The sequence below is a fragment of the Artemia franciscana genome, chromosome 17 (genome assembly GCF_032884065.1).
Source record: "Artemia franciscana chromosome 17, ASM3288406v1, whole genome shotgun sequence".
Taxonomy (NCBI): Eukaryota; Metazoa; Arthropoda; class Branchiopoda; order Anostraca; family Artemiidae; genus Artemia; species Artemia franciscana.
The window spans coordinates 18,190,252-18,209,882 of record NC_088879.1 but is presented as its reverse complement, the minus strand read 5'-3'; the positions used below and the strand labels follow the sequence as shown (position 1 = coordinate 18,209,882).

Genomic DNA, 19,631 nt, shown 5'->3' with positions numbered 1-19,631 from the left:
TAGGCTACAGGGGGGGGGGTGGCTAGGGCTTAAGATAGACCTATGATTGAAATGTTTCAAGTATACACTGTTGGCAGCAGCAGTATGAAAATACTGCGCAAACTGGCAAGTAATGGTTGCCATGGATTGCTTAGGCACTAGCGGCGCCATTTCATCCTCATGGAAATGGAGCCAAAGAAAATTTTAATAGTTCTTTGATCAGTGTGTAGTGATAATTCACTGGCACGTAGTGGATTGTTTAGGGTGAAACTATCCGGAGTACCTAAAAGAAATAACCATTATTGAAAAAATCAAAAATCTTGGGTTGTAGGTGGCGTTTCTTCAATATGACATGGAATTGTCATATGATGGGGAAAGAAAACAAGTAAAAAAGGGCTTTAAATTCAATCAGAACACCGCTGGTAGATAACTTAAAAAATGGGTTGGGATAGTCTATGAGCCCCCCAAAGATGTACACTTATTTTTCCGTGTGACTGAAATAAGTAAATCACACGGTAAAAACATGGGGAATGTCACTACGGTCCCACATATCTTTCCCAATTTAAAAATGTGACAACATTCAAAGATCATATGAAACATTGCAAGCTTCATGGAAATCAAAGGGTGGAAATGCCAGCAGGAGACAAAGCTATCTTACAATTTAAATTTTGTTTTAATTTCCTCTTGCATAGTGATAAAGTAACTTTGGATTGTGAATCAACACTGTTGGAAGTACCTGAACCATCAAGACCAAATGTAGTTAAGAACACAAGCTTGTAGCTGTTTCCTTAGCCCATGCACAACAGCATTCAGTTAACAATGCGCAGTTGGTAGAATTTTTGAGACTATGAATGTTGTGAGTAGCATGAAAAAAACACTGGTGGCGCTAGTAAAAATGGCAAACAAGTCCATTTCACGATTGCTTCACGTTAATTACCCATGCCATTATCAGATGAGGAACAACGTACCTTAGTAGAGGTAACAGTTGATTGGATTTGTGGGGGTGCTCTCGCCAAGGAATGCTGTTCAAGACCATGATTCCCTTATTGACGGCAATTCCACGCGTCCACGCGGAAAAGTAATTTTCGGGGTAGCCCCATAAAAAATTCAATTCAAAAATTTAACAGCAGCTCTTTCTTCCGGTTCTTATACACAATTCCAACTACGATCTGAAGTAAGTGCAACCAGCCATGGTACAACTTCAAAAAAATGGAGCTATGGATGATGCATGGGTGGAAAACAGCTTTTCCTATGAAATCATACTGAAATCAACAGAAAAATTACTTGTTTTGGAATTTATGCGGAAACATGTTGAATATGGTGTTGAGTAAAAGAATAAATTTTTTTTTTTAGATTTCTTCAGCTTCTTTCCCAAATCTTTGAGTGAACTGATTCAAGTGCAGAAAAACGATGACGGCTGCAACATTTCCCCCATTCTCAAGCAAACGATTTCCGAATGATATGCATGATTTGTTAACGGCCAAGGACAAGTCTACTCTTATGATAATTTTAACTCCATCTCGAGATTCGTCGAGGAGACTATTCCCTCAATCGAGTCATTTTACGACAGTCTGTACGATCCTGACGATGTACTCCTGGCGAAAACAGCTTTGCTAAAAACGTGAGGGCACAGGAAGGGTGTAAAAATGGGTTTGACTAGTGCAAACTAGTGCATTTATCAAGTGATGTGCTCATTCTGTTGGACACTGTGTACAGAATGGAGAAAAATTCACGAGTAATTTAGTGTAGATCTAGGATATTATTTTTCCGCTCCTCATGTGGTAATGGACCTCATCCTAAGAATTAGTGGGGAAAGCATCGAACTCATCAACGACATTGATCAACACTTGTTTATCGAGATGCCAATGAGGAATGGATACGTAATTCATGGGGGATTGTATCCTGGAAACTGATCCAACTCGAGAAAAGACAGGATAAAAGCCGGATGCAGTGTTCTTTGATATGAAGTCCCTATATCCCAGGGCTATATCCCATTACGGTCTTCTCCGCGGTGACTAAAAATGGCACAATGATCCTTCAGGCCCAAATTTCATCGACATTGGTTATGTTGAGGACAATGAGCCGGTTGGATGGGCCGATAGGTTGAAAATGAAATTTGGCCTTTGATAAATGTGCGAAGGTGTTTGTAATATGAGTCGTTGTGACGTTGTTACCAATTCCAATCAATGTGCTCTAATTACTGCCAATTCAAACTAAACTTCCTTTACAATTACTGCCTCAGACATGGTACTATTCAATAGGAAAAAAATTATCCTTGATGAAACTTTTGCCGCAGGCAGTGCCGTTGTGGAAAAATCTAAAAAGCTCATTTTCGAATTTTACTACAATTAGGCTAAAGTACAGTGGCCAGGAGAGGGTCAAGTGGAGGTCTGATGAAGCGACACGATTTCCGAGGTGTGCTTGTAAGTCCAAAGGTGTACTTTATACTGAACCTCAAGTAAGTAGCCTGTATCTTCACAGCGATGTCTTAAAAACCAGACTCTCTTATTATTTCAGCGATTGAAGCATAGGTTGGGTTCTTCTTCCCAAAACAATTCAAAATCACGACGATAGCAGTTTCTTAAAAATAAACTAAATCAAGTTTAGGGTTTTTTGCAATCATGGCAGGGTAGGTATTTTCCCACTGATCACATTTATCATATTGACAATTGGAGCAAAGAAAACCTGTAATGTGAGAGTCATAAAATCTCTTCAAGACAGATACTACAGTCTTTAATTCGCACTCCGCATCCTTTGTGTAATTTACATGGATTGCATAATCTACACTTTTCAATATAGCCATTAATAAAAGTACAATTCTCTGAGGATGACCAGCTACCCAATGTATATAGACATAAAAGACACCTGTAAAACAATTTTCGATCTTGACTGTCTCACTTCCACAAAGAAACTGACTGAGGAAAATGAAAGTCTTCTAGGAGGAGGAGGAATAACGCTGCAAAACATGTTTATACAGGAGTTTTTGAGTTATTTCTTGTTGCCTTGCAAAATGGCCGTCTAGGTAATGGTTAAAAACAAAATCCCAATATCACTTTGTTTTATTTCAAGTAATATCTCAATAAATTGAGTAAATGCATCTGAGCCACGACGTAAAAGTTTCTAGCAATATTTCAATGATAGAGACTCATTTCTCATTATATCGTTTAGAATTCTTTGAGAAAATATTTTTCTTTGAAGAGATAACTCTAGAAAATCATCATCTAGAATATAACATTTTTTCAAAGTCACTAGATTTCGAATGATTTTTGGTTCATGATCCACTCATTTTTAAATCCTGACACTCTCAATACCAATTATAGACTAACAATTGATCTCATTTGCTCTTCAATATGCTTCACTTATGCAATTCGTCCGTCTTGTATATGTACTATATTCCCTTTTTCTGAAAATCATGATTGTTCATCCAAATTGAATTTGCTTAATGATATAAATATATCATAGAAATATCTCGTCCCATTCTAGGGTTAGCCGGAAACCCTTTGTAATTTTTGCTGCAGCACTAAGTATTCTAGGTTTCGTTCCGCCATTGTTAGCGCCTCCAATATCCAATAGAGTAAAAGCATCCATTACTAAAGAATAATATCCTTGATTTTAACACACTGAACTCTTTTTCAATGCTTAAGCAAAGTCAAACAAGATTGCGTGACCCTCAACTCTAATTATGTAGCTTGCAACTGCATCTCTTATAAAATTATTCCCTATGACGTAACATGCGCCTTCTGACTGTCATCAGAAAGGCGTGATAGGGATGTTATTAAAACTAGGGACAAACTTTAAAAGCAGGGATAAGGATGACTTTAAATGCAGGGATAGGGATAACTTTAAATTTTGATAGGATACTCCTTACGTTACTTAGGTAAAGCATAAACGGCCCAATTTGGGAACAGCGCAACCACCTCACCACTCTACGAATTATTACCGGTTCCAGTTCAGAACAAATTTTAAAACATCATTCCTTTGATTATTTAATTACATTAAGCACCCATCTAGGATTTGCTCGATCAAACACTTCGAAGAATGGGAAACCTATAGCTAAATGTAGGGTCTCCTCATAACCTAAAAGAGCATATGTAGGTTAGCTAACCCAACTATCCACATCATCTTTTATGAATTATCATTACACACTGATAAAAGTCCCATTAAATTTTTCTTTTGGTCCATTTCTCTCAGGATAAAATGGCGTTGCTAGTGCACTTTCTACGCCCTAAATAAAATTAACAAAATTATTAAATATACTAATAGTGAGTTTACAAGCTATTACCAAATAGCACATATTTGTTAAAGGTTTAAGGGAATATATACACATTAAACTCTGAAAATAACTAACTAAGGAATAAATTATAGCTTTGTAAAATCAGGTAATATGTTTGCAACTTTGTACCATGCTGCCAGGAAGGAAATGAATGTATTTAACACTGTTGCCTTTCTTTGTCACACTTAGTACATATAGCTTGATGGTCCTTGCTAAGGCGGATGAGCCAGAAAACCACATAAATATCTTGTTGATGTTTTATATTCTTAGCAAAAGTTGCATTTTATCAAAGAATATTTACTATCACTTTCTCAATCCATTCCTATTGGACTCTTTCCCTTCGCTTTGTCGGGTGCACAGATGTCCTTCTGTGCACCATCTATACATTGAGTACACAGAAACACCTTTCGATTAATGTTGGAAGAGTGTTTTTTTTTTGCAGAACGACACAAAAATTAAAAGTTAAATTAGGAAACATCCTTAGCAAGACTCACTATATGTAAGAAAAAAGAATGATTGCAATTCTCTCTGAAACCAGTTAGGACATAATATTTTAATTATATTAGAATAGAACTTACTGGCTAGAATAGCACACAAGCTAGCATAAGCACGTCAGAACAATTACAATGATAAAATAAATGTTAAGGGATAAACATAGTAACAAAGTTAAATCAATTATTAAAATGCGAAACAAAATAGGGAATGAAAGAGTTTTTGTACCTCATGGTCAACATTTGGGGACACGAGTCAAGTTGGGTATTTGGAGCTCTACGAGCATTAAGTCTTGCATTAGGAAGGATTGGGAGCTTTCCTTTGAAGGGGGGAAGAAGACGTCGGTGATAGTCAGAACTAAAGCTCTTGTAAATAATAAGTATATAACGTAAATATATAAGGATTTATTAAATAAGGATATAACGAGTTTACCTGAAAAGCTTGTGGACCGCATATTTGTGAGCAGTTCGACCAAGGAGTTACGAGCCACTCAAAATGAAAATTATGAATATGACCTAAAAGATAGATAGATAGATAGATAGATTTGTTCATATACAATAAACAAACAATAAAAGACAATAGAAGCATACACATCAACACACAGCACACACAAGACTCTATGGTCAGGAATGTAGGAAAATAGAAAACAAAATTCCTAAAAAGGAGAAAGAACACAGATCTTTCTCAAAGCTAAGTAGCGAAATGAGACTTGGCTATACCCACTGACTACCCGCCAAAGAGTAAAGCGGAGCTGAGTCCCATGCATAACAAATTCCCATCATTTTTATGCAACTATGATGAAGTTACGCAAGGTTTACGTAACTATCTGTCATGGTTTTACTCTGATTAGCACTGGATCTCAAGATTTTCATCACTTCTGCAAAGTTAATGATTAAAAAATCAACAGACCCCCAAAACCAAAAAACCAAGAAAAAAAAGAAAAAAAACAGCGAAGCAAAGTTCCATGTATAACAAAGTCCCATCATTTTATACAACCCTTAGAAAGCTGAACAGCTTCTTCACACAAAAGTGAGTACAACTCAACTTGGTGGACGTGATGAAATATTTGAGAGCCTGAAAGATTTGGAGTAAAGGCAAGACAGAATGTCTCTGTGAAAGGCAATACATGTCGGTCGGGAAGCAGAAGTAGAATTTATAAATTTCTGAAATTTTGCTGAGTTTTAGCTTAAAATACAATGTACATTTTTCTTGAAAGGCAAAGTAAATTTAACGCGGATCATGACGCTTGTACCAAGAGACCTAAGGTAGAGACCAAAAGCGAAGACAGTCAACAGTTCGCAGTAACGAATTGTAAGTACGGAGCGATGCGGCTTAATAATAACCGAAAATCCAAGAGACAGAGCTTTGATAACAAAAGATATATCGAAAAAATTTAATTTTGATACTAATTTAGAGTATTTAAAATTCATCAAATGTAATGGTACCCATCAAAGATTACAAGCATGAAAAAATTTGAAAAATTTTGGAAAAAGGGGGGAACCACCCCAAATTATCAAGAAATCTTGATGAAAATCACAGCATCAGATTCACGAAACTCGAAAACCCTACTTTAGATGTTTCAATTTACTATGTATAAAAATGTGGAATTTTGCATTTTTTCCCAGAAGAAGGATCATGGATGCCTGTTTATTTTGACTTTTTTTCTTTTTTTCCCAGGGTGATAATATCGAACCAGTGATCGTACAAGATTGGGACAGGGCTCATTTGATTAGATATCTAAAGTTCTAGTACCCTTTTTAAGTGGCCGAAAAAAATAGGGGGCAGCTAGCCCCCATCCCAAGCTCATTTTTCTCCTAAGTCACCCGATCCAAATTTTCAGATTTTGGAGAAGAAATAAGGAAGCAACGATTATGATCTCTCTGTTGTGAGATGTAGAGTTCTTTACAATGGACTTGTTTTATATTTTTCAGGGACGTACTTTAAAGAATTCTGTTTAGCCCTAGATGGTTGGGCAAAAAGGACAATCTTTGGCAATATGTCATCCTTCATCCGCAGAACGTGTCCTAACCATCTCAATCTTTATTTTATTATAGCCTTAGAAAGCAGGATTGAACCACCTTTTTCGTGTAGCCTATAGCTACCATGCTATTACAAAACTACGGTTCCGCACAATTGGATGGGAACATCGATTTAAAGTTAAGTGTATGAATACTAATTTCAAAAAGTAAAAAACCTTTCTTTAGCAGCAAATTTTTCATTTTTTCTTCCAAGTTAGGTTTTAAACTTGTATCAGTCACAACCATACGCATTTGTTCTTCAAGTGGACGATCAATTGTGTGGCTGGAAGACATAAGGGCTCTGGGTACATCATTGTAGTGGCCGTGGATGCCAAACATCTAAATAAAATTTTCAAAATAAGTGAAGAAAGAAACTGAAAAGGAATTTGCTATTAATCATGAAATAGGTATCGTTAAAATGGACACAAACAATGAGTAGCTAGGAAAATTATGCTATAATTTCAGGAAAACTTTCAGAAATTACTGATCATAGCATGCTAATAACATGAATAGTAAACACAATTGCAGCTTTAAAAGACCACTTAAAAAGGCTGACTTACCTGTTTTATACTCTCTTTGTTTTTCTTTTTCTTTCATTTCTTCTTTTCTGCATTTTTATTTTTAATATCTTAGATTTAAAAGTTCCTAAAAAGTGAATTGAGACAAAACAGCTGTACTAACCCAAGATTTTTGGATCAAACAGTTCGTGGTAACGAACTGTAGTAAGGAGCGAACCGGCTCAATAGTAAACAAAACTCTAAAAAACGGAATTTTGATGCTAAAAGATACATCAAAAGAATTGGATTTTTATGCTGATTTTAAATATATAAGTTTCATCAAACTTAGTATTTGTTATCAAAAGTTACGAGCCTGAGAAAATTTGCCTTATTTTGGAAAATAGGGGGAAACAACCCCTAAAAGTCGTAGAATCTTAACGAAAATTAAGCCATCGCGTTCAGCGTATCAGAGAACCCTTTTGAAAAAATTTCAAGCTCCTATCTACAAAATGTGGAATTTGGTATTTTTGCCAGAAGACAGATCACGGGTGCGTGTTTATTTTATTTTATTTTATTTTTTTTTCCAGGGGTCATCGTATCGACAAAATGGTCCTAGAATATCGCAAGAGGGCTCATTCTAACGGAAATGAAAAGTTCTAGTGCCCTTTTTAAGTGACTAAAAAAACTGGAGGGCACCTAGGCCCTCCCACGCTCATTTTTTTCCAAAGTCAACGGGTCAAAATTTTGAGATAACCATTTTGTTCCGCATAGTCGAAAACCTAATAACTATGTCTTTGGGATGACTTACGCCCCCATAGTCCCTGGGGGAGGGGCTGCAAGTTACAAACTTTGACCATTGTTTACATTTAGTAATAGTTATTGGGAAGTGTACAGACGTTTTCAGGGGGATTTTTTTGGTTTGGGGGTGGGGATGAGGGGAGGGGGCTATGTGGGAGGATGTTTCGTTGGAGAAATATGTCATGGGGGAAGAGAAATTCGATGAAAAGGGCGCAGGATTTTCTAGCATTACTATAAAAAAAAAACAATGAAAAAAATAAACATGAAAAAGCTTTTTCCATTGAAAGTAAGGAGTAACATTACAACTTAAAACGAACAGAGATTATTACGCATATGAGGGGTTCTAAAAATACTTTAGCATAAAGAGCGAGGTATTTAGGAGGAGATAAATACCTCGCTCTTTATGCTAAAGTATTTTTAGTAATTTCAACTATTTATTCTACGGCCTTTCTGATTCAGGGGTCATTCTTAAAGAATTGGGACACAACTTAAGATTTAGTGTAAAGAGCGAGGTATTAACGAGGGGAGAAACCCCCTCATATACATTATAAAAATATAAGAATATAAAAGTTTGTTTCATAAGTTAATTCTTAAGTTACGTATATTTTTTTACTAACAAAAACGTTCGTTAAAATTAAAAGTTCTAGTTGCCTTTATAAGTAACCAAAAAATTGCAGGGCAACTAGGCCTCCTTCCCACCCCTTATTTCTCAAAATCGTCAGATCAAAACTAAGAGAAAGCCATTTAGCCAAAAAAAGAATTAATATGCAAATTTCATTTTAACAATTTATGTGCGGAGAGCCAAAATCAAACATGCATTAATTCAAAAACGTTTAGAAACTAAATAATAAAAACTAGTTTTTTTAACTGAAAGTAAGGAGCGACATTGAAACTTAAAACGAACAGAAATTACTCCGTATATGGAATGAGTTGTCCCCTCCGCAATCCCTCGCTCTTTACTCTAAAGTTTGATTCTTTGCCACAATTCTACTTTTTAAAACAATTGAAAACTTTAGCGTAAAGAGCGAGGGATTGCGGAGGGGACGACTCATTCCATATACGGAGTAATTTCTGTTCATTTTAAGTTTCAATGTCGCTGCTTACTTTCAGTTAAAAAAACTAGTTTTTTTTTATTTATTCACCCTAAGAACCTTCAGTTAAACAGAAAGACAAAAGAACAGGAACAGTGCTTGTAGTGATTTTTGTTTATGGTATATGTATTTTAATAAGTATTCGATATTTAAAAATTAAAAACAAGCATCCAAGCAAGAATTATGTATTTCTCCTAACGGAAAACTCCTAAGCAAAGAGTGAATTGTGCTTCGTGTATTTTTTTTTTCACCGAGACACTGCGTATTGAAGAAGTTGTAAGAAATTTCAAAAGGGCCTCATTCAATGGGAAATTGAAAGTTCTAGTGTCTGATAGAAGATTCAAGAGTTATCTTAGGTCTACCAGTCCTCCTTTCACATCCCTTTTTGCTACCCTTCCACAAAAACATCTGATCTGACTTTTGATATATGCATTTTGTCTGACATTACTGAAAGACCAAATAACTGTTCCTTTGGGCATGCCAGGACCTCCCATACCCCTTGTGCTAGGGGCTGGGAGCTATGAACTTTTCTAATTGTTTCCATATAAAATTTTTTATTGGGGAAAGAGGACATGTTTGACCCTGGGTCTCTAAAAAAGCATCTGCATGCAGGTTGTCCAAAGGGCGTATCAGCGATATATCAAGAACGGCTTAGAGAATTACGTTGAAACTAACAAGGCAGGTTGCGGCAAATGTTAAACTAACTAAAAGACAATATACACATGCTACTACTACTACTTCTACTGCTATTACTATTACTACTGCAACTACTACTTAGTACTGTTGCTAATACTGAAACTACTACAACTACTACTATTACACTACTACTACTACTACTACTGCTACTACTACTACTACTACTACTACTACTACTACTACTACTACTACTACTACTACTACTACTACTACTACTACTACTACTACTACTACTACTACTACTACTACTACTACTACTACTACTACTACTACTACTACTACTACTACTACTACTACTACTACTACTACTACTACTACTACTACTACTACTACTACTACTACTACTACTTGTGCTACTACTACCACTAATACTACTAAAAATACAACTACTTCTGATACTACTGGTATTGATATAAAACTCTCAGGGAATGTTAAGGGGGATATTGAACTAAGTCAAAACGCAATATGTGTGGCCAGGCTGTAAAAACGGCTTATAAGAGATATATCAAGAATGGCTTAGAGCATTAAGTTGAAACTTTCTGGGCATGTCGAGGGGGATATTAAACTATCCATAAGGCTTAGAAGATTCATTTGAAGAATTTCAGGGCATGTTAGAGGAGATGTTGAACTAAAAAAAAATTACACTAAGCATGCAAGTTTTCCAAAGGTCCGTATGAGCAATATTTCAGGGATGGCTGAGAGCATTACTCTGAAACTTGAAGGTACGTTAAGGTGAACAATGTTACTTACATAGTTAAATTACATAGAAGGTACGTTAACTAAAATGTACAATGTTACTTACAATATTGTATCAGAATTGATAGGGTAATATAGCAATCTCCCTGGAATTATTTAGGTAAGTAGTATATAGTGTGAATCTAAAGTCATTCTGTTCTGAAAAATTAATTTTAAAAAATATATTTCTTGTGCAAGTAAAACCAAAGCTAGAAGCTCAACACCAGCCAAAATTACGCAAAATGGATGTAAAAGCTAGCTGTAATGAACTAACTAGTGTTACTTTTCAACATTTGTAAAATTGCGATAACTAGCGCTCGGCTGAAAAAAGTATACCCAAAAACAAGATTTTACCTTAGGAGAGGAATATTCCATGCCGGCAGAGAATAAAAAAGCAAATTTTTAAGTGTCTCGATTGTCTTTCAACAGCCAAGATATCAATATCTATCATGTGTGTAATTATGTAACTAATCAATGCTTGGTATATAAATACAAATATAAAAAAAACACAAAATAACTCAGCTTTCGGTAAAATGCCAGCTTTTAGAATTTCCCAAATATTACGAGTAAGTTTAGTTGAGCTAATCATGTAGGTATACCTTGAGTTTGTGAAGTTCTTAGTTTCAACTTCGGTATTTACTTCTGTAAGAAAAATCTTGTTTTTGTAATCCGTTTTTTCTCGTTTTTTAATATACACAACAAATCTTACAAAAAAATATTCTCTAACTAAAGCAATGAAATTAGTGAGGTCAGCTTGAGTTTTTGTTAAAAGAGGGCGTTAAAAAGATGTTTTACTTCTCGCTTAAACTTTCCCACGAGGTATGTTTTCCTTATCACATTGATAAAGAAACGAAAGCGTTTGTTGTCACTGGTACCTTTGAGAATTCGCACACAAATTCATTTGGTAGTTTCTTCTCCAAAATATGCTTTTTAGAATTCATTTACTGAGAGGACTAGGAGGGAGAGTGTACACGAGCCTATAGGCAAAGGGTTTTTGATAAGAGGCATTAAATAGTAAACTTGGTGTGCTTCCTTGGTGAAGCACCAAGCCCCCTGAGGTTAACACAGCTACGCACGTTTCTCCTTCATTTCGACTAATAAAACCTCCCTCTTTCCTCGCCCCCCTTAAAAGTTTAAACCCTTTTTTACGGCTTCTTCACAGTCCATTCAGGGACAACCTGCTTTTCGTTTGATCCTAGATAGTTGTCCGAAACAGACGATCTTTGGCAATCTATCACCCTTCATCTAAAAATACATGCTAGCCATCTCAACTTTTCTCTTGTTATGGCCTTAGAAAGAAGGATGGAACCACATTTTTCGTATAACTTCAATACAATCAGTAAAATAGGTACAAAAAAAGTATACAATTCCTCTAGAAAAAACCTGAAATATCTCTCTCCATATTCTCAAGTGCCCGCGTTTTCGAAACCATACTTGACCACTGTTACCGCTGTAATTTTCAATGTCCAAATATTCGTAAGGAGCAGCATCTTTCCATCCTTCCGAAGTTTCTTCAACTGTGAAAAAACACCCTCAGCCTTGGACTATTTTAACATCTTCATTATTCTTATTTTCTTATTCTAACACTTCTTATTTTAACACTATATTTATTAATAATGCTATCCAGGTAATTGCAATTATCGATTTGATCAATATTTTTGTTACCCAATATGACCTCATTTGCGTCACGCGCCTAGTCTAAGAGCCTTTCTTTTCTTAGCATTAATCTTCAAATATATTATTGCATTCGTCACTCCCATAACCTCCAAAAATCGTTTTTTCTATCATTTTCATCCACGATACTCAAATCATCAAAATAATCTAAAACCAAATGACTTTTACTTCACCATTTGATTCCATGCTCTCCTATAGGCTTTGCCGTGTCGATTACGTCAAAGTCCGTCAAAATGGTCCTAATAAAATGGGAATAGAATGCAGCCCTGCATTACTTCTGATTCTATATAAAACCAGCAAGTAACCTCTTATTCCTACATTACCCTCAACAATTTTGTTCTTGTACTTAAACTTAAATAATTGTGTTCTTGCGAAATTAAAACTAACGGAAACAACTCCATCCTTACGGTCTTCTCCAATTCCACTTGGGGGCAACCTAATTTTCATTTGACCCCTTGCGGATGATCAAAAAGGACAGTCATTGGCAATCTGTCATCCTATGTCCTCCTTAGTTTCACTTTTCCTAAAAGTTTCAAATCGTTTCTCCACCAGGAAACAAAATTTATTATTTTTTTTTTTTTTGGTTATGATTGGCAACTAACTAAGCGCTCATGCTTGAATTACTCCAGAGCTAAGTTTCATCTAACGTTCCACAGCCTTAAGTGATTGGCTACGTGTTAAGGACAGTCGACAATTAAATAAAGTAACATACAAGTAAGCTTCTGTGGAACTACTGCAGCTAAAGAAAAAATATATACCACCATTAGCATTGTGTGCAGATTCAATCCAAAAAAAGACAAAGATCATACCTGAAATGGTACTTGTTTCTTCTTTCTTTTATTAAATTTTCCTTTCACAACAAGATTAATTTTCTCGCTAGATTGACCGGCTGAAATTAAATAAAATCATCACATTTACTAAACTATTATTAATAGCACTCATGACTTCAGAGAGACAAATTATAGTATTATAAGATTTTGCTGACATTTATATAATATTAAGTTAAAACCATTTTTCCCAAAAATATTTTCAAAGTAAGTAAAGAGACATGTAGAAACTAAAACGAGTAGAAACAAAAACACGGAATGTTATAAACTTAAAATTAACAGAAATCACAGAGAATGAATCAATAACTCCAAAACGAAAAGAAATTAAAATGAATAATCTAGTAAAAGTTAAACGAACAAAAATGACAAGAAACGAGAGTAGGGATACTTCCACGAGGTGCCAGTTAGAGGTGTAGTTGGGGGAGGAATTTTCCCCGCCTCTGAAATTTGAAAATACTTTCTTTGTGATTTCACTGGAAAAAAAAATCAAAACACAAATTCGCTTATTTATAGATTTTGAAGAACTCCTTTTTATTGTATCCTTCTGAAAAAGCTATCTGTGTTTGGCTATCTGAAAAAGAACCTTTGCCTATCTAAATTTCCTTAAAATGGTAGCTCTGCAAGCCCCTATCTGAGCCCTTTAAAGGTTAAAGCGTTTGCGCTTTAATTGAAACGATCTGTATTCGGTTAGACTAGTTTATCATTCATCATAAAAGCAACAAAATAATATCAAAAGCCCAATCAAGGTGGGAAAAGCAGCTACCTAACAATTCGTGGTAACCAACTGTAAGCAAGGAGTGACTCAGTCAAAGAGTAACCGTAATTCTAAAAACTTAATTTTTATAGGAATATATTCACGAAAGGATTAGCTTTTTATGCTTATTTGGAATACATAAATTTCAGTAAGTTTAAGGTTTCCCATCCAAAGCTACAAACCTGAGAAAGTGTGTCTGATTTTCGAAAAAGAGTGGAAACACCCTAACAAAGTCAGGGAATCATAACGGAAGACGTACCATCAGATCTAGCGTATCAGATATTTCCTACTGTAGGATTTTCGAGCTTTTATATGCAAAAATTTGGATTTTTTTTTTTTTACCAAAAGAAAGGTCATGAATGAATTTTTTCCTCCAGGGTTGGTCGCACCGAATCTTAGGATACCAAGATAAGGTCCTTTCAAACGGAAATGAGCTCTTAGCTCTTGGGGCCTTTTTTGAGCGACTAAAAAGATTGAAAGGAAACTAGCCCCCTCCCATACCCCTTTCTTCCCCAAAGTCAACTGATTAAAATTTTGAGAAGATCATTTTGTTCAACATAGTTGAAAGATACAATAACAGTGCTTCTGGTATTACATGAACCCCACAGCCTCTCGAGTAAGAGCTGTAAGCTATGAAATTTGCCCAATGTCGACGCATTAATTATAAAAAAAACGAAAAAGAGGTTTTTAAAAGAGGTTGTTGAGCTTAAGACCAGCAGAACCTCCTTTACTAATCGTAAAAGTCACAAAACTTATTGTGTCATTTGCATTTTATTAGGAACTATATACATTTCGAACAATGTGCTGTTTTGAAAACAGATTTTTAAAAAATCACAATAACAATAAAGATGACTAAAAAAGCTAATGAATATAAACTGAATATAAAATGATATTAATCTCTTGAAACTCAGCAATTCAATATTTTTTTCCCTTTTTTCAAATGGTAAATACAAGAAAAAGTGTATAGTGTAATTTGTTTTCAGTGAAGCAAAAATGACACAGTAGGCTTTAGAACGGTTACGGTTAGAGGGAAAGGGCCCAGTAGCTAAAATCTTGCTTGAAGTAATTTTGGTTCGTTTTCAGTTTGACTTGAATATTCAATTTTTACTCGTTTTAATATTTAGTTATCCATCTACATCTTTATATGTTATCTTTATGTTTGATACGATCATTTATTGTAAGAACTGTTCGTTTTGGATTTCATTTATTATTTAATAGTTCTTTCTAGCCGTTTTGAGTTTGAATTTTTACTGGACTCTATATCTATTAATCTTAATTTGGATATGGATCTTTACTTCTCTTTGAAAAACTTATTTTTTGGATTTTTTTTTAAAATTATTTTCTATTCGGTTTGATTGCAAAAGTTTGTTGTTGGTTAGTACGATGAATATTTCTCCAGTTGTCATATATTTGGCTTAGTAATTAAAATATTCAGATTTCTTCCGATAAGTACAGCTAAAAAAGACATGGGATGGGGACTAGTTTCCCTTTTACAACTTTTTAACATCACCCTCAACATGCCATGAAAGCTGCAACTTGATGTCCTCAGCTGTTCTCAAGATATTGCAAATGAACTTTTTTTTAGTAAAATGGATGCGCATAGTGTCTTTTGATTTAGTTCATCATACACCTCAACATCCCCAAGTTTTATCTTAATACCCTTGGCTTTTGAGTGCACACCCAGAATAAAGTAATTCCCCTTTTGCTAATGATGCCTCCTGCATGTTAAAAAAGGAATTTACACGGGGTTGTGAGGGGAGTGTGGCGTCCATAGAGGCATAGTTACTTGACCTTTCGGATATTTTGTAAAAGAATTTGTTTTTTTCAAAATTTCAGTCAGTTTTGAGGAGAAGGGGCATCTACCTTGACCTTCTTGAGAAGAAGGCCAAGGACTGGCTAGCTGCCCTTCAATTAATACGCCCTTAACCAGAATGTAACTAGTGTGTTTAATTGTTTTCACTGTCCTTTTTAACAGCTGTAGAAGGTCATATCATCCCCATAGGCATAGTTATTTGACCTATAGACGCTTTTGAACAAATAAATAGTTTTCTCTATAAAAAAATATAGTAATAATAATTTTAGAATGTTCATCAGATATTTTTGAGAAAGGGCAGCAAAAAGGGTCATGGCAGGGAGGCTGGTAGCCGTACAGCATCTTTTCAACATCCGTCTTAATATGTCCTGAAAGTTTCAGCTTAGTACCCTAAGCCATTCTTAGGATATCACAGATCTGCCTTTCTGATAACCTGCGTGAATATAGTGTCCTTTCATTTAGCTCAGCATACCCCAAAACTCACCCTCCATACCCTTAGCATTTTCGGACACACCAAGTATCAAACATTCCCCGCTTTCCTAATGATAAATCCTACATTCAATAAATGGACAAATTGTAAAATTTACAATCCTGGACCTGGGAGGATGACATCCCTATAGTCATAGCTATTAGATGTTTCTATATAAAATAGCTGTTTACGAATTCTGTCAGCGTTAAGGGGCAACTAAATCGCCATTAGAGGGAGGGGGAGGCTGGTTGCCCGTAGTTTCTTTTCAACATCCCTCTCAACATGTCTTTAAGATTTTAACTTAACACCCTTGACCGTTCTTTAGTTATTACTGTTGTGCCTTTTGGCACTACTCTTGGATCTAATGTGTTCCCTCCCGGTATATACTAAAAGTTTTACCTTAATGCCAGTGACATTTTTGGAAACTAAGGATCCAACATATCCCCTAGCTTTCCCAATAACGATCCTTATGACTTATATAGCTTAAAATACCTGTCACAGCAGCTTTGCGGGTTAATTCTTCCCTGGAGGCGTAGTTAATTTACTTTTCAACTATTTTGAACAAGGTAGCAATTTAAAAATTTCGATCAAATATATTTGGGGGAGATCAGCTAAAAATAGAATGACAGAAAAACTATTTACCCTCTGGCCACTTTTTAGCATCAACCTCAACATTCCCTAAAAGTTTAAAATTAATAAACTCGGGTATTCTTGAGATATTGCAGATACACCAGTAGTGGTGCATAGATGGATACGGTATGGGTGCCAGAGGCTCTAATGATTATAGCCTAAAACTCATTATATATATCCTAAAATTCATCTGTGTACTCCAACATGCATATCATTAGCATTTCAAATGGGAACATAACTTGCATAATGCTATGAGGCCCTAGAAACCAGCCGTAGCAACCAGATCAAATATAACATTGGATTTTCAATGTATTTTATACTAGTAAGAAAGTAGAATTCACAGATAGAGCAGTTTGAATATATCTTTTTCATCAATTTTTTTTTGACAAGACTCACTAGCAAAAATAATGAGTGGTTGGTTTACACTATTGAAATTTAATAATAAAACTGGCAGCAGCAATAATACAAAGACAAGAGTACCAAACGTACCAGTAGAAGTTTTAAGAGGACCTTGACCAAGCCTTGCATGGGATAAGATGTATAAAAGATGTGTGATTTCATTGGGCATATTCAAATTGGAGGAGCACTTCAAGCTGCTTAAAATACAATAGTTCATTGAAGGCAATAGCTTGAAACAGTATGAGAAAAATGAGGCACACATAATTATGTTATTGTAATTACGAAAAAACAATTTGAATCAAAATTTGTTTTGTTAGATATTTTTATTAGGTTACCGTTCCTCTCTCGAAGTAGAAAAATCTTTGGACTTATTAGTTTGTCTGCAGTTAGCACTGAGATTGTTAGGATTAAAAAATGGATGGATTTATGAAACATAAAATCATGCAGAATCTTGCGATTGTGGGGAAATGTCTGGATGTAGATGATCATTTACAAAAGTTATCAATGCAAAAGAAAATATTCTCTCAAAGAATGCTTGATGATATTATAAAAAATAAATCTTCAACTTTGAATTATTGTATGAAGCTTATGTGTCATGACCCAAACGCGTTTACTCAATTTACAAACATACTATTCGAAATAAAACAAAATGATATTGTGGATTTGCTTTGAACATACCTTAGAAATCCAATGATGATTTAAGACTCTATCCAAATGATTTTTTCATTACAACAATAAACAAGTCTACAATTTAGAAAATCTTATCCAAAATGATTCAGTTAATTTGGATTGTGATGTCTCTGGATTACGTCTCCAATTTCTCTAGAAAAGAGCAGCCTTTATTGATCCTATACCAGTTTCACCTTGAAAGTTCAAGCTTCAAAACTGAAAAAAATTTCTAAACAAGTAAACTATATGTGTATACACTGGGAAGCTGGTCGTCCTGTGAGAATAGTACAGTTGTTATTGAGTATGATGGAAAATGTAGAATATGTAATCCGTGTAAATTGCATAGAGCATATGCAGTACAAATTAAAGACTGTAACTCCTGTCTTGAAAAGATTTGTAACTCTTCCACAAGAGGATTATTCTGTTGCAATTATCAGCAAGATAAATATGATCAGTGGGAGAATAACTATCCCGGCATGATACAAAAAGGACCCTAAACAAAATTCCAGTTTATTTCTAAGAGACTGGTACCGTCGGGGTTTTAAATTGTTTTGGGAGGAAGAATAAGGCCTACGCTAAAACTGTTGAAAATAACAAGAGAGTTTGATTTCTACGCCATCGCTGTACAGACAATGGCTAATATTACTATAAACCTACTGCCTCTTATTTGCAGAAAGCGGTTCTCCAATTCAAAACACTGCAAGCCGTATTGCTTAAAATAAGCAAATTGAAACACGCGAATTTTACATTTTTAATGAAAAAAAGTATCATTGACTTCACAAGAAGATACAATAAAATTGAAGTTACATTTTACTGTAAAAAGTATAACTGTGACTTTGCAAATCTAAACCAATGCACAGTGAATTCAGATAATTTGTCAACATTGGTTGTTCTTGACAGCTACCTATACGTAGAAGAAGCGATCTAAAGAGGAAAAAAGCTATTTCCATGTACATATACATTTTTATTAAAAAGCAAATTTACAAATGTTTGTAGAACATTTGACTTGTAGGGCAATGAAATCAATATTATAGCCTACAGGCATGAAAGTGTATTTTTAACTTTTTAACCAAGAAGGTATTCAGGCAAGGTTTTCCCATGCAAATATTGAGAAGTTCATTGCACAGCCACGACATTCGAAAACGAAATACAATAGTACATGAAAATTACAGCTTTTGTTAAATCCTGCACGCTCTTCTGGTTTTTAATAATAATTTCTCCGTTGCTTTCATTGAAGGTTTTTATTTATGGAGCGTAGAATGCGTATGGTAGACCAAGAGGATCAAAAAACTGTTTATTCTGCACTGTTTGAAATATGCATAACCAAATACCCGTCTTTGGAAAATCCAAGGGTATACAATAGAATTTTATTTGAACGTACCGAACCATAATAAATAAATTCATTATTTGATTTGTGCTCACAGTGCAAGGTCTAGTAAAACGCTGCCTTCGGGAGTGATTTCCCAGTAAGTTGAAAATTGATTTATTGAGATTAATACAATACTCTCAGCTAATGGCTCGGCAAAGGTACAGTCTAAAAGTACACTCCCCATTTGTACACTACACACATCTTGAGTGTCAGACAAGTCCAAAGCAATCATACCATGAGCTTTTATAAACATTGTATTGGTTATACCATTTTCAAATAGTTGTGAATTTCGATCAGGGGACTTGCATTGTTAACTCATACAAAATCCTATAGGATTTATCAAAGAATGAATTGTAGAGTGGGCTTCCATTTACTTTACACAAAAGAGGGAAAAGTACAAACACTTAAAGTTTTTACGGGGAATTTCTTCACGATCCAGTAGGGCTAG

General features: G+C 35.0%; 1 protein-coding gene across 2 annotated transcripts in view; it reads right to left on the bottom strand.

Annotated features, from left to right (window-relative positions):
* LOC136037951 (ADAMTS-like protein 3) overlaps positions 1-19,631 on the bottom strand; it is a 152,128-nt gene that overhangs the window by 19,410 nt on the left and 113,087 nt on the right. For both annotated transcript variants that reach the window (XR_010620089.1, XM_065720835.1), the window contains exons 17-19: positions 13,063-13,142; positions 6,939-7,101; positions 5,177-5,259 (exon numbers count right to left, since the gene is read on the bottom strand). Coding sequence is in view for 1 of the 2 variants with exons in the window: in XM_065720835.1 (XP_065576907.1) it covers positions 5,177-5,259; positions 6,939-7,101; positions 13,063-13,142 (326 nt within the window). In the remaining variant the exon portion in view is untranslated. The remainder of the gene's footprint in view (positions 1-5,176; positions 5,260-6,938; positions 7,102-13,062; positions 13,143-19,631) is intronic.